This window comes from Delphinapterus leucas, chromosome 10 (assembly GCF_059928025.1).
Source record: "Delphinapterus leucas isolate spDelLeu-1000000601 "Yukka" chromosome 10, BTC_Dleu_Yukka2, whole genome shotgun sequence".
In the NCBI taxonomy this organism is placed as follows: domain Eukaryota; kingdom Metazoa; phylum Chordata; class Mammalia; order Artiodactyla; family Monodontidae; genus Delphinapterus; species Delphinapterus leucas.
The window spans coordinates 81,358,565-81,372,440 of record NC_143138.1 but is presented as its reverse complement, the minus strand read 5'-3'; the positions used below and the strand labels follow the sequence as shown (position 1 = coordinate 81,372,440).

The following is a 13,876-nucleotide window of genomic DNA, read 5'->3' as shown; positions in this document are numbered from 1 at the left end:
GAAGTAAGGGCATGGGACCTGTGGATCTCTGGGGGAAGAGCATTCATTCCAAGCAATGGGAAAGGCAACTGCAAAGGTCGTGAGTCAGGAGTCTGCCTGCCGTGTCTGAGGGCCAGTGTGTGGGGCAGAGTACAAGGCGGAAGAGTAGGAAGTGAAGCAGCAAGGCAAGTGCGCGGCAGACCACGTGGGCCTCGGAGGCTATCGTAAGGAATTCGTCCTGAGTGAGACAGGAAAGCCATCATTTGAGTTTTAGGCAAACAAGTCCTGTGAACTGGCTGATTTTTGCTTTGTTTTGTTTTTAAATTGTAGTAAAGTACACATTACATGAAATTTACCATCTTAATCATTTTTTAAGTATACAGTTCGGTAGTGTTAAGTACGCTCGTGTTGTGTAATCTATTTCCAGAGCTTTCTCCATCTTGGAAAATGAAAACTCCAAACTTATTAAACAACTCCCCGCTCCCCCTCCCCCCAGCCCCTGGCAACCACTGCTCTACGTTCTGTCTCAATGAATTTGACTGCTCTAGGTACTCATGGAAGTGGAGTCATAGGGTATTTTCATTTAACGCAGTGTCCTCAAGATTCATCCGTGTTAATAGCATGTGTCAGAACTTCCTTTCTAAGGCTGAATGATAGTGCTTTGTATGTGTACACCTGTCATGTTTGTCCGTCCGTCCATCCATCCATCCATCCATTGGGTTGCTTCACCTTTTGGCTACTGTGAATAATGCTGCTATAAACATGGGTGTACAAATAACTCTTTGAGATCTGCTTTCATTTCTTTTGGATGAACACCCAGAAGTAGATTGCTGGGTCACACGCTGATAATTCTGTGCCTAATTTTTCGAAGAACCACCGCACCGTTTTCTTTAGCAGCTGCGCCAGGATTCCAGTTTCTCCACATCCTCTGCCCCACATACCACTCCGGAGTTTTTTTTTTTAATAGTAGCCATGCTGTGGGCGTGAGGTGCTATCTCATTGCATTTCCCTAACGCTCAGTGAAGTTGAGCGTCTTTTCACGTGCTCATTCGCCATTTATCTTCTTTGAAGAAGTGTCTGTTCAAGCCCTTTGCACAGTTTTTGATTGAGTCGTTTGGGTTTTTCGTGTTGTTGCTGTTGGGTTGCAGTTCCTGTGTCTTACAGCTGTTCACTCCTCATCAGATAGGTGACTCGCAGACGTTTTCTCCCATTCTGTGAGACGCCCTGACAGCATCTCTACGGCTGCTGGCTTGAGAATAGGCCGTAAGGGCAAGGATGGAAGGTGTAGCCAGTCGCCTGGTTACCTTAGCATTTCTGAACTAGAAAATTTAGGATCACCATTCTCTGCACCCCCATCTGGCATCTCCAGGTCCTGTGGACCCCTCTCTTCTTCATCTCTTGTGTCTGTCTCTCTGTTGCCGCCACCTCTCACCTGGTCCCCTGGGACATGGATGCCCTACTCCTCAGGGCATCTGCGAGGGCTTGCCTGATGTGGTCCCCCTGCCTCTGCCCGGCCCATCTCCTGCCAGCACGCACATCCCACCCTCTGGAGCTGGCCCCGGCAGCCTCTTCCGGCAGAATCCTCCCCAGCTCCGCCCTCCCTCCCGGCAGGTCTCATCCGTCCTCGCTCCCACGCTCCGTTGTTTCTCATCTCCATGGCTGCCTCTTCTGCTCAACAGGGACCTCTTTCCAGTGTATGAAAGAGACCCGTCTTCATCACAGCATCCTTCCTCCAGCCTGGGCCTGGCACAGAGCAGGGGCCCAGAACATGTTTGATTCAGTGCATAAATACACAGACGAGAAAAAAGAAGGAAGGTGTAAGATGAAAGAGCCAGAGGAGAGGACGGGGTGGAGGGGCAGTGGGAGAAGTGGGCGGGGGCTCGCAGCTGTCCCGTGGTCCCTTGGACTGTGTATGGTCCCTCTTTGTGTGACTTGGGGCCAGCGGCGCCCCTTCCCTTCTTTCCTCAGACCTTCTTTTCCCAGCTCCCTGGTACTGCATTCAGAGTTCCTGGATGAGGCTCAGCTCTACTCCCTTTATTTCTTGTTCTTTTTTCCCATACTTTACATAATAAAGGTCTTCTTTTCTATTCTCTTTTTCTTTTTCTCTTCGAGTCAGAAAACTGAAGAGACTATCTTTATTAAGAACTTAATAAAGAACTCAAAGGAAGTAGTTTGGGGGGTGAGGCACATGGAGGCAAAAGGGGCCTCTCGTTCTGGCGTGACTTTGCTGTGTGTAAAGGGGCTGTACCCTTGTAAATGGATTTTTGGGTTCAGGGCCTGGGAGAGAGGGGAAGAAAACAAAGGCGTCGGCGAGAAGCCCCAGAGCTTCTGGGAAAGAGGGCCTTGTTTATGCCTGTTGGAAACGATTTGGTCAAGTGTTTGTTTAAGAGAGATGCCACTTGGTTAGCGACGCCTGGCTCACTTGTATCGTGTTCAAGAATGCTTTGATTGGCTGGAGACCCCGATACTGTTTACTCAGAAACTGGCCTGAGTGAAAGGCTGGAGCCCGGAGGCCCAGCGCTACCACTCCACAGATTCTGAAATATCTGAGTATTGGGATCGGGGCCGCGGTGGTTTGAATCTGCCAGGCAGAGCGAAACCCACATGGGGGCCACCTGCTCTCTCCAGCCTTGGTTAGCATCTGTCGAATTTCTCCTGATTAATAAATACCGGTTGGCGGGTTAGACTGCAGGATTTTTTAGAAAGAGGGTTAAGGGACAAGTAAGTCTTGGAGGGAGATAAACACTGAACACTTATGTGAACATCTGCGAGACACAGCAGTGTGGTTCAGGTGGGATCATCCATATCCTTGAAATAAAGGGTGTGGCCCCATCTTCCAGATGAGGAAACTGAGGAACAGAGCTATCAAGAGTGCGGAGTTGGAGGTGCAGGGGATTCGATTCCAGTTAGACCCAGCACTGAGTTCCCGTGTCCCTTGTTAGGTTGTCAGGATTTTGCAATCTTTTTTTCATCCCTTGTGCCTGTTGCCCCGCCTGGTACATGGCAGGTGTTGGTAAAATGTGAGGTATGTGATGATGCGCTCAGTTGGATTAATCTGAACTCTGGGCTCTGGGGCCTGCATTCTTGTAAGTGATGGGGTTGGACTAGGTTCTGAAGATTCTAGATGCGAGCCACATCAGAAGCTGGCTGGTTGCACTGGGCACATCCTTTGTGGGAAGGTGTACCAGTAAGATCTGAGTGCTGTTCATGCCAGGCGGCTCTCCACACGTCCGAAATATCACCCCTGTGTTCCTGTCCTTGGGGAGAGTAGCCTGGCTTAGAACTTGGGCAGACAAACTTGTCACAGACAAAGAATTCGACATTCTGTCTAGCTCCCAGTCTGCGGGTAAGAACTTGGTGGAAAGAGGGATGGGAGATGTCGTTTAAGTGTGCCACAACTAAGACCCGACGCGGCCAAATAATAATAAAATAAAAAGGGAGTGTCATAGCGTTTGTAATTTTCTGAAGTTGCAAAGCAGCTAGGGAAAAAAATGTCTGGAAGAAGTGTTAAGGAAAATAGTTTCTTTGCAAAATGACATGCTGGACTCACCTTCCTTTGTGTGTCTTAGGCAACACAATAGGATCCGCAGCGTGGAAGGGAGTCAGCTGAAGGCTTACGTTTCCTTGGAAGTGCTGGATCTAAGCTCCAACAACATCACAGAGATCCGGAGCACCTGCTTCCCGCACGGGCTGCCCATAAAGGAGCTGTAAGTGCCTTGGGTCTGCCGGCAGCCCCCAGGTCTGGACGCAGGTGGACGTTCCCTCCTCTCCTCCAGCGTGGCCCGGCTGAGTCAGTGGGATGGGCACACACCTCCCTTGTCTTCCCGTAGCAGGGCAGGGGGCAGGAGACCCAGGTCTGTAGTCCTCTGTTAGCCCATTCATAGATCATCTCCAAGTACAGCAGCGTTATTCTGGCTGTAGAGGTGGCTGAGGAAGCCTGAGGTGGGGAGATGTTAAGTAGCCTAACAGACTGACCATTTAAGAGCAGACTGTAGGCCTGGAATACGTGGCTGTGTTGACCACAAAGCCTGTTTGCTTTCTCCTTCACTGGGCTGCCTCCCACGAAAGCTTAGAACAAAGGTTTGGGGGTAGTTAGATGAGTGACATCGGAGCGAAACCTCTCTGTAGAGGCTCAACCAGCCAGTGCTCGTGCATCCTCTGAGTTCTCTTGACCTTCTCGGTCGGTCTGTTTCTCTTCCGCCCATCCTACTGCCCCATCTCACACCCCACCAGTTGGCAGACAGAAGAAAAACAGTCAAAGCCTGTTTAATCCACCGCTTATTGGTAGGAAAATGTTGCTTTGGGGAAGAAACTGAAAACTCAGGCTAAAAAGGCACGTTCAGGTGACAGGTGAGTCCCCATCCCCTGCATTATTAGTGAGCGCTTTGGAGGGTTGTTCGTGAGGCTGGTTTTAGGGGTCGTTGTGACCCGTGTGCTCAGAGACCAAGGCCAGGCACACAGATTTTTTGAGATCCCCGAGGAGAGGAGCGGTTTCTTTCTTAGGCTGCGTCAAAACGCCAGAGTTGGAAAAAGGAGGCCTTGGCTAATCCTTCGGCCGATGTGGCAGTGCTCAGCCCGACTCAGTGAGGGCTTTTGAAAGGTGTCCGGCTGCCACCTGGCACTGACTTGTTTGGGACAGAGAAACCACCACTGCTAAACTGCATTGCAGTGACCTTCTCTCTCTCTGCCTAAAAGCAGGGGATGTTGTACTTTGGCCCATGCTGGCCGGTATATCTTCATCGCACAGACTCTTCTTCTTTAATCTGGAGCGTTAAGAACAAACAGTCCGGCTCCGTTCGCACAGAATCCTCATGTGCCCCATCCTGGGCCGCTGCCTGATGGAGACGAAGAATGCCTTCTTCCGTTCCGTTCTCCAATGTAGAAAATGCTCTCTGGTCTTTTTTCTCTTTTGCTTAAGCCACAAAAAGCACCATTGGTCTAGGGAAGGTAGAAGGAAAAGTGTTGGGGATAACTTCTCATAGGAAAGACCAAATTGTTACCCCCTTTTCTCTCCTTTTTTCCCCTTCCTTGATGTAATTTACATACAACAGAATGCACAGACCTTAGCTGCCCCGTGCGTTGCGTTTTGAGGGGAGGTGCCCCTTGCACATGTAATCCTGTAGGTGGACATCCCATGCAACTATTGCTTGTTTTTTAAAGGGATTCCATGCAGACCCCTTAAAACAATTTTTTTTCATTGAGATACAGTTGATTTTATAGTATTATATAAGTTTCAGGTGTACAGCCTAGTGATTCGGAATTTTTATAGATTATAGTCCATTTATAGTTGTTATAAACTATTGGGTATATTCTGTGATGTACAATATATCCTTGCAGCTTATTTATTTTATACCTACTAGTTTGTACCTCTTAATCCCCTACCTCTGTCTCGCCCCTCTCCCCTCCCCTCTCCCCACTGGCAACCACTCATGCAGATCTCTCTAACTAGAATGTTTCTCCGACACATTTAAAATTATTTAAATGAATTGGTTTATGCGCATTTACACGTCATACAATGAGACCCACTTCAAAATTAAAGGCTGTTGCTCCAAATTATGACATCCACTCTGACCTTGCTTCGCAGTGGACTTTCTGCTGCCTAAGGCTCTCCTTACCGACCTTGAACCCTAACTCTTAGGTAGTGGGTGCGAGGGACTCCTGCAGCGGCCCAGCTGGGGTGCGAGGATGGCTGGGGTGGAGGTAACTGACTTCCCTCCCACCCTCCTGGGGTAAACCCCTCCGACCACGAGCAGAGCGAGCTCTGGGCTCAAACAGGGCTTCTGTCGAGCCTGACAAGGATGATCCTGACACCCGAGTCTGGGAGTAGAGGTGAGCTTTGCAGCCTCGGGACGACAGATGTCTCGTTGGAAACCCATCCTTCTGGGTGTGTTTTAGCTCATTTTCCTAACTCAGGCAGGTCTGGTGTCGGTAACAGAATGAGGAAGGCCTCCCACTGACCACCGCATTTTCTCTCATGAATCATTCCAGCAACCTGGCGAGCAACCGGATCAGCACCCTGGAGTCGGGAGCATTTGACGGTCTGTCACGGTCGCTGCTAACGCTTCGGCTGAGCAAAAACAGGATCACCCAGCTTCCTGTGAAAGCATTCAAGTTACCCCGGCTGACACAACTGTGAGTACAGAGACCTGCACTTTAATTAAGCTTAGCCACACTTCACGGAGGCCAAATTTCCCCCAGGACCTCGATCCAAATGCACCCCCTTCCCCGCTGCCCCTCGGTCAGGCTGTGCATCAACTACCGTGGATGCAGAGCCTAATAAACGCAAATGAGAAGCTGGGTCTGGTGCCCGCGGGCTGCCCCAGGTTGCCGAGGAAAGATCCACCAAGGATGTACATGCCTGTCCTCATCGGCACTTTCCAAAATGCAGTGAGGAATCCTGCCGCCTAGCTGATCCTGGCTAACGCTTAGACTGTGGGCGTGGGGTTCCTTATTTATCTCCGAGGTCTTTGTGTTTTTTTAAGGCACCCGGATAATCTGTACTGTGGACATTACAGAGTCCGGCACTGCTCGGGCAGTTTGAGAGGAAGTCAGTGTAGCCAGAGGTAGGAAGCAGGAGATGGGTCACCATCTTCATCTCCTTAATCTCATAAGGTAGTTAATTGACTTTTGTTTAAATGCAAGGGTGTAATCGTTTACTTTTCTGACCAGCACGGCTGAGTGCCCTCCTAGAATGGCCCAGGGTTTGGAGTCAAGAGAACCTCTATTTACCAGAACCGGATGGACTGTTTGTCCCCTGGTTGTTTTGTTCGCCGGTGTCGTTTTTTTGTATCAGAAGAGTGCTACCTCAGGAAAACAAGCTGATAATCGATGTCTGGTTTAAGCAGAACAACACAAGTGTTCACGGCCAGGTTTGGCGGCCAGACGGGGTGTGCCCCGCCCTGCTCCCTCCCGCTGCTCCGACACACCTGGGCGGCGGGGCCCGGCCATGCCCCCTCCGATGCTGGAGAAGCTCTCTGGATGCTCAGGGCCGTATGTGGGTCATGAGACACTGCAGAAGTATTTGGGGAAATCCAGGGGCTTTCTGGTCAGGCTGTGCTCTCCCTTCCTTGAGTGTTACCGATGGAGCCAGTTCACCCAGATTCCTGAGATCTTTTGGCTCAGTGAGGCTTCAGCACACGGGGGTTAGAAGCCCGTGTGTACGCTTCGCAGTGCGCCCAGATGCCCGCCCCTGAGGGCAGTCACTTCTCTCCATCAGTAGAGACCTGAGTAGTGCCTCGGTGGGAAATGTCGTTGCCGTTTGATACCCGTTGGTTAGATTTTTCCTGGGTTGAGGCATCTGGTGTGGGTCTCTGCTGCTGAGTTGAGAGACAGCTCACCTAAGACGTTCACCTCCTGAGTCATAGCCCCTTCTCACTGCAGAGTCATGGGTGCTTGGGGAAGAAATGGGAGCACTCGCTCATTCGGGGGTGCGGTGGGACCGGCTTCTGGGAGCTCTGGGCCCCCCTTTCACCAGTTAGCAATGGCCCGTCAGCGTCTGCATGCACGTGGGCATGCACGTCTGTGGTACGTCTCGGCTTCCCGGGATTGTCTCTGGGGACCGCGTGGCGATGGTTGTAGGCGGGGCCGTGGGTGGGGGACGCTCTGAACCGCTGGCTTCGTCTCTTTAGGGACCTCAATCGGAATCGGATTCGGCTCATCGAGGGCCTGACGTTCCAAGGGCTCGACAGTTTGGAGGTGCTGAGGCTCCAGCGAAACAACATCAGCAGGCTGACGGACGGCGCCTTCTGGGGTCTGGCCAGGATGCAGGCGCTGTGAGTGCGGGCCAGGCGCCGGGGATTCTTGCAGGCACTGAGGGACCACTTAGGACCTCGGCCGGACCCAGCCCCTGCTCTTTGGGACTTCAGCTGGGCGCCACTCAGTGTCTTTGGGGACTTCGCCAAACCTCAGGGTGTTTTTCTTGCAGGTTAAGAAAATCTCTTGGGGGGAGTTTCATTGGATTCAGTGAAGCGAGTTGGTTCGTGAGGTTGGAAGAGGGGCTGTTTTGCTGGGGCCGCTTCCCCTCCCCGTTTCCCCTCCCCTTGTTAACCCAGCACAAGTGCACCTGCCCGACGCACAGTGAGGCCAAACAATACCAAAACGTCGGAGTTTGGAGCAGAGAAAGGTTTATTGCGGGGCCCTGCAAGGAGACGGATGGCTCGTGCCCCCAAAACCCCAAACTCCCCGGAGGGTTTCAGCAAAGCATTTTTAAAGGCCAGGTGAGGCAGGGGCGTGGCTGGTTGTTGCAGACTTCTTGGTGTAGGAATCCTTTGTCCTTGCAGCTGACGGTGTAGGTCAGGTCCCGATGTTCCTGTAAACCTCCAACCAGACAAATGTTAGTCGCTGTTCTGCAACTTTTTATCTCTATGTGAATACAAAAGTTTTAACACCTTTATCGGCAACTTTTTATCTCTATGTGAATAGAAAAGTGTTAACACCTTTAAAGGTCAGAGCCTTGAAAATGGGCTACCCTGTATATTTCACGCTACAGGCAAGATTCTTAACTGGAAGCAAAAGCAATAGAAGGCGAAGGTTAAAGTAAAAGAGGCATCTGACATGGAGTCAGATTTGTTCTTCCCTATTAGACCCCCACCCTGCCGCCTTGGCGGACAGTGGGCTCCCTTCCCACATCCTCTCCTGTCTCCCGCACATAGGAAGTTCCCTCTCTCCTCACTTTGGGTTTGACCGTCTTTCTTGATGTGCAGGTGGGCCAAAAATGTATAGTTCATCCTGAGAGATTTATTTATGTTCTGTGAACTAATCAAGCCACTCGCTGCAGATGTTCCACTTTTATCGAGGGAGCGCTCGCTCCAGCCAGATGTGGACAATCACGGGGCTTGCCTGCCGGTGGAGGGATGGAAAAGCATCCGGAGAAGGGCAGACGAGGCAGTTACCAAGCTTCAGCTTTTCAACATTTACATTTATTTATTTTTAATCAAAAGAAACGTTTACTCATAGTTGAGCAAAATCAAATTGTAAAGAAAAGTAGTTGTTGCCCCCCACCAACCCCAGCTGTCATTCTCTCTTTCCCCCAGTTCCACCCCCATGAGGCAAGCAGTCACTTCCAATCATTCTCTTTTTGGGGTTTTCTATTTGTAGTGGTAACTTCCAAGTTTATACACTTATACCACTATCTTGATGTGTCACCGTGAGATTTCTTGCTTTATGGTCGACGATTTATCTTGCTGAGGACACCCCCATGCCCTTCCATTCTCTACAAGTTTCATCACTCCGTTTATGCCTTTTATCAGTTATCTTTGCAACTGATACAAAAAACAAAAACTCCAGGTCTAGTTCCATCAACCCTCTGAGCCGTCCTCATTATCAGGAGCATCTCTCGATTTGCACACCGTCACACACACACATACCACGCGCACGCGCGCACACACACACACACACACACACACTTTGTAAAATGACATCCTTAACACTGCTGTTTTGCTTCTCCCTCTCTTCGTTGTTCACCTTTGCGTGGCTCTGCCTCCGTTTTTACATATTCGAGCACGCTTCTCCTTGACATTCTTAAAACTGTCATTTTGGACTTTGGAACCCAGGTGGTCGTGAGCTGGGAGGGCCGGGAGTCAGAATTCTCAGAAGAACATGGAGTCCTTAGCACATGACATTTGGGTTTTACGGTGAACGAATTCATACCAATTGGGGAGTGAAGAAAGAGTTGCCTTAGAGGTTATTTATAAATTAAGGGCTAACCTTTTGAGCAGAGGCAGAAAAAGGACGATGGATAAAAGTGAAACCTGGTTGCCTGAAGCCCTTGTAATACTGAACGTGGAGCAGCATTTGAAGTAGTAGCTTCTGTTCAAGAGGCCAGTCCCATGGGGCGGAGTTGTCTGTGGCCGGGCTGTGCGGCGTCGAGAAGCAGGATGGTAGTAACATCCTTACTTAATTTAGCAGGAGCTCAGTTCTCAGCACGATGCTGAGTCGCTGACCTGCGTTCTCTTCCTTCTCAGCACAGCCCTATGGAGTCGATACTTCTTGGGTATCTCTGCTTTATGGTTGTTCAGGCTCCTTCAACCAGCCAGGTGGCAGAATTGAGAATTAAATCCCAGTAGTTTGACCCCAGAGCTCAAACCGCGTTTCTTGGCGCAGTGATCCAGAGCCCAGGCTTGGTTAGCGAGGCCCGGGTTTGAATTCTGGCTGAGCTGGGAATGAGTGTTAGGCAGGTTCCCTAGCTTCTCCCAGCCTCAGTCTTCTCATCTGCAAGATGGGGATCATGAGGAGAGCTTCCTCCTCATCTCTCTTCTTTCTCTTCCTGGAGTGGGCTTTGCCTTCTGCTCGGAGCTCCTGTGCCCGTGTGTGTGCTGGTTCGCTTGTTACTCGGCTGATAAGGTTGCTTCTCGGAGCTTCCCCTTGGCCTCTGAGCTCTCTCAGTCGGCCTGGGTCCTCACCGCCATCTGCGTTGCTTTGAGTGTCTTCTCCTGCCCCCCAGACAGGTGTGCACACACACATGTAGGTGCACACACCCCCCTCACCAATCTCCCCAGCAGTGCTGTCGGATCCTGGGTGATGCCAGGGAGCCGCCCCTTTGCCGTGGGTTGGGTAGGTGCATGAGCCCCCGGGGGCCCACGCTCACCCGGCGCGCGTGGCCGCCATTGCAGGCACCTGGAGTACAACAGCCTGGCGGAGGTGAATAGCGGCTCACTCTACGGCCTCACGGCCCTGCACCAGCTCCACCTTGGCAACAACGCCATCTCCCGGATCCACCGTGACGGCTGGAGCTTCTGCCAGAAGCTGCATGAGCTGTGAGTGTCTCCTGGCTCCGCAGGTGCTTTGTGGACACGGCCCGGAGGTGGCTCCTCCAGAGCCCGGGGAACTCTGGGCCGCGCATCCCACGGCACGGCGGGCTTGGGAGTTCGGGGGCCTGTTGCGGAGGGAGGAAAGAGCCCCCAGCAGGCAGGCCCGGAACGGGACCCCGAAGCCCCGCGGATCGCAGCCACTGGGGCCCAGCTCATCTCTACTCTGCCCCACTTCACATTAGCAGGGGCTGCTGTCGAAGGGTGGCTGTTCTGAGAGCCTCTGTCTACGAATGGCTCCACCACGTAACACGTGCTTCTCTCACGAGAGGGGCTCCGGGCAGGCCTCGGCGATACTGCATGTTCGGTTCCAGACCCCCTCAGTAAAGCAAGTCACACACGTTTTGGCTTCCCAGTGCATAGAAAAGTATCTTTATGCTATACTGTAGCCTGTTAAGTGTGTAGCAGCATTATGTCTTAAAAAATGATGTACAGATCTTAATTAAAAACTACGTCATTGCTAGAAAATGCTGTCCATCATCTGAATACACAGGGTTGCCAAAACCTTCAATTTGGTATAAAAAAAAAAAAAAAAAAAAAGCAATACCTACAAAGCGCAACATAGCAAAGCGCACTAAAACGAGGTGTGCCTGTATTGGGGCTCAAACACAGAAAGGACAGTGAACCCGAGGGACGGCGACACACTGACACTGGGAGAATTTCTACGTGCATGTAGTTTCTGTCATGTGGTTTCTGTCGTCCTTCCCCTGACAAGTGGCCCAGGCATCTGGCTCCTTCCCCTCCCCAGCTTTGGGTCCCTTGGCCTGGTGGCGAGGCTCCCGTGCAGACGGGAATGTGTGCTTATACTTCACGTAAAGAGATTTCCCCCACAGGGCTCCAGGCTGGGACTCGGAATCCCTGAGCTGGCACCCAGGGTCCCTGACACCCGCCGTGACAGGCTCTCTCCTGGGTGGGGAGGGGCTGGGGCCTGGGCTATCCTGCCATGTCCTGGTGGGTCATTGATCATGAAAGCAGCATTTCCTGGGACTTGGTGGACACAGTCATGTCCCTTTGTTTTAATCCCACGTCTAGAAGATTGGGGTTTTTGGAGGAAAAAAAGTAGCTCCTCAACATGGTTTTCATCTCAACTTAATATGTTCAAGGTTGTTCAATTCTGGTGTAGTCCAGTATATTTCTTTCTTTTTTTTTTAAGACAGTTTGGGTGGGTTTTCTTTTTTCTAGGCTTGACTGTAGGGAAAGACTCACCGACTGAGGTGAATCATTACAAGTGCCAAGCCTGTCTTTCTTGTCTGTCTCTTGCCCTCAGCAGGCAAACTTAAGGGGATGTTTAAACCTAGTGCTGAGTCTTGCAGCTAGTGTTTTTATCTATTTGTCCACGTTCTTCCCCTCCACCAGCTCCCCTCCTTCTTCCCCCCTCTCCCTTCCCCACCCACCCCACTCTGACCTGGAGTTTATATTTCAGTGAGTCCATCATTACCTAATGCAGAAATCAATAGTCCCACCTCTTTCCTGTGGCTGGCTTTCCTTGGATTGTGTGTGTATATGTGTGTGTGTGTGTGTGTGTGTGTGTGTTAACCCTTTGGGTTTAGCTTCCTGACCCTTCCAGGCAGTGCACCTGCACGGTATTCTCATGTGGAATGGGATGGCTTCTGAAAGACTCTTCCGTCAGGCCCTGACCCCGCTAGGGAACTCCCAGGACCCATGGTTTTCCGCTGTCCAGGCCTGGGAGCCACAGGGAAGCGGGAGAGGTCTTCTCAGCCCCCGGGGGCCCCGTACTTGCACAGGCTCTGAATCGCAGAGGGTGTGTGCGCCCTGGTGCTGAGGCAGCGGTGAGGGGCACACTCCCTGTGCCCCCTCCGGCTGCTTTCTGTGCCCTTCCAAAGGGGCAGAGAAGGTCACGGGAGTGTCCCCTGACCAGCCTAGCATTTTGCCCGACACCCAGGTAACCTTAGAGCCAGATTTAGAGTTGCTTTCCACGTGTGTGTCCCGCCCCTCCTTTAAACTAAATTCTTTAATTGCAGGTGAGGATGTAATTTTGATCTCCTGCCAGGTCTCTGCAACTGACAGGCACCATGACTTATTTTTCCAGGAGACAAAAACTGTCACTCCCTGCTACCTTTAAAAACTTGCTAATCTTCTCCGAATTTATTTTCCTTCCTCCTGCCCCAGCCCAGAGATTCCATTTTTTGAGGATAGATGACTAATATGCTAAGTAACCAACCCAGGGCTATGTCAGAGACGCAGGGACTGTGCTGGGAGGAAAGAAAGATTGATTCTGATGCTCAGGGAAGGTGTGTGATTGGAGGTGTGTTCCTTACTTACGGTAGGGGGATCGTGCTAAGAGGCTGGCTTGGGTGAGGGCAAGGTAGCCCGGATGGGAGACTCTGGTCCCCCCCCCCCCCCCCCCCGGTGCTGCCCAGGTGAGGCCTGCAGTTCAGTGAGGAAGGCTTGTTCCAGGCAGTGGCTGGTGGTGCCCTCTGCTGGCCGATGCTGGGAAGCTGTCCGGCTCCCTTGCTCACTATGAGAACCCGCTGGCGTCCTGTCCAGAGTCTCAGGCCACAGCCGTGAGAGATCTGTCATGGCCTGAATCAGGACCAGCCATGGACACCAGGTGTATGCAGGGGTTGGAGCCTTGCGGTTCTTTGTTGTATGACCCTGTGCTGTGTAGTGCTCACAGTTTACAGCCCTCCTTCCAGGAGTCAAAATGTATGGGTACCAAGCCCTGGTGGGTTTCTAGCTGTGAGACCATTTTGCCCTTGGGATCCTCGTGGGCGTATCCCTTCCCGCTGGGACCTAGGTGACTGGCCGACCGTGGCTCTACGTTCGGGAGACGAGAGGGAGGGCAATGCCGTGCAACCTGATGGTGATGTTTGCTTTCCCCTCCCCTTCCTCAGGATCCTGTCCTTCAATAATCTGACCCGGCTGGACGAGGAGAGCCTGGCTGACCTGAGCAGCTTGCGCATTCTGCGCCTCAGCCACAACCCCATCAGTCACATTGCGGAAGGCGCCTTCCGGGGGCTCCGAAGCCTGCGTGTCTTGTGCGTCTTTCCCCGTTGGGCTGGTGGGAGAGCAGAACAGAGCAGACCAGCTGCCTCACTGCACTCCCTTCTCATTGGTCTTGAGTCAGAATT

General features: G+C 51.8%; 1 protein-coding gene across 4 annotated transcripts in view; it reads left to right on the top strand.

Annotated features, from left to right (window-relative positions):
- Positions 1–13,876, top strand: part of LRIG1 (leucine rich repeats and immunoglobulin like domains 1) — a 121,119-nt gene that overhangs the window by 77,717 nt on the left and 29,526 nt on the right. For 2 of the 4 annotated variants that reach the window (XM_022572607.3, XM_089919529.1), the window contains 5 exons: positions 3,549–3,686; positions 5,968–6,111; positions 7,608–7,751; positions 10,590–10,733; positions 13,640–13,783. In XM_022572607.3, the coding sequence (XP_022428315.2) occupies positions 3,549–3,686; positions 5,968–6,111; positions 7,608–7,751; positions 10,590–10,733; positions 13,640–13,783 (714 nt within the window). The remainder of the gene's footprint in view (positions 1–3,548; positions 3,687–5,967; positions 6,112–7,607; positions 7,752–10,589; positions 10,734–13,639; positions 13,784–13,876) is intronic. The other 2 variants (XM_089919527.1, XM_089919528.1) reach the window with 2 other exon arrangements.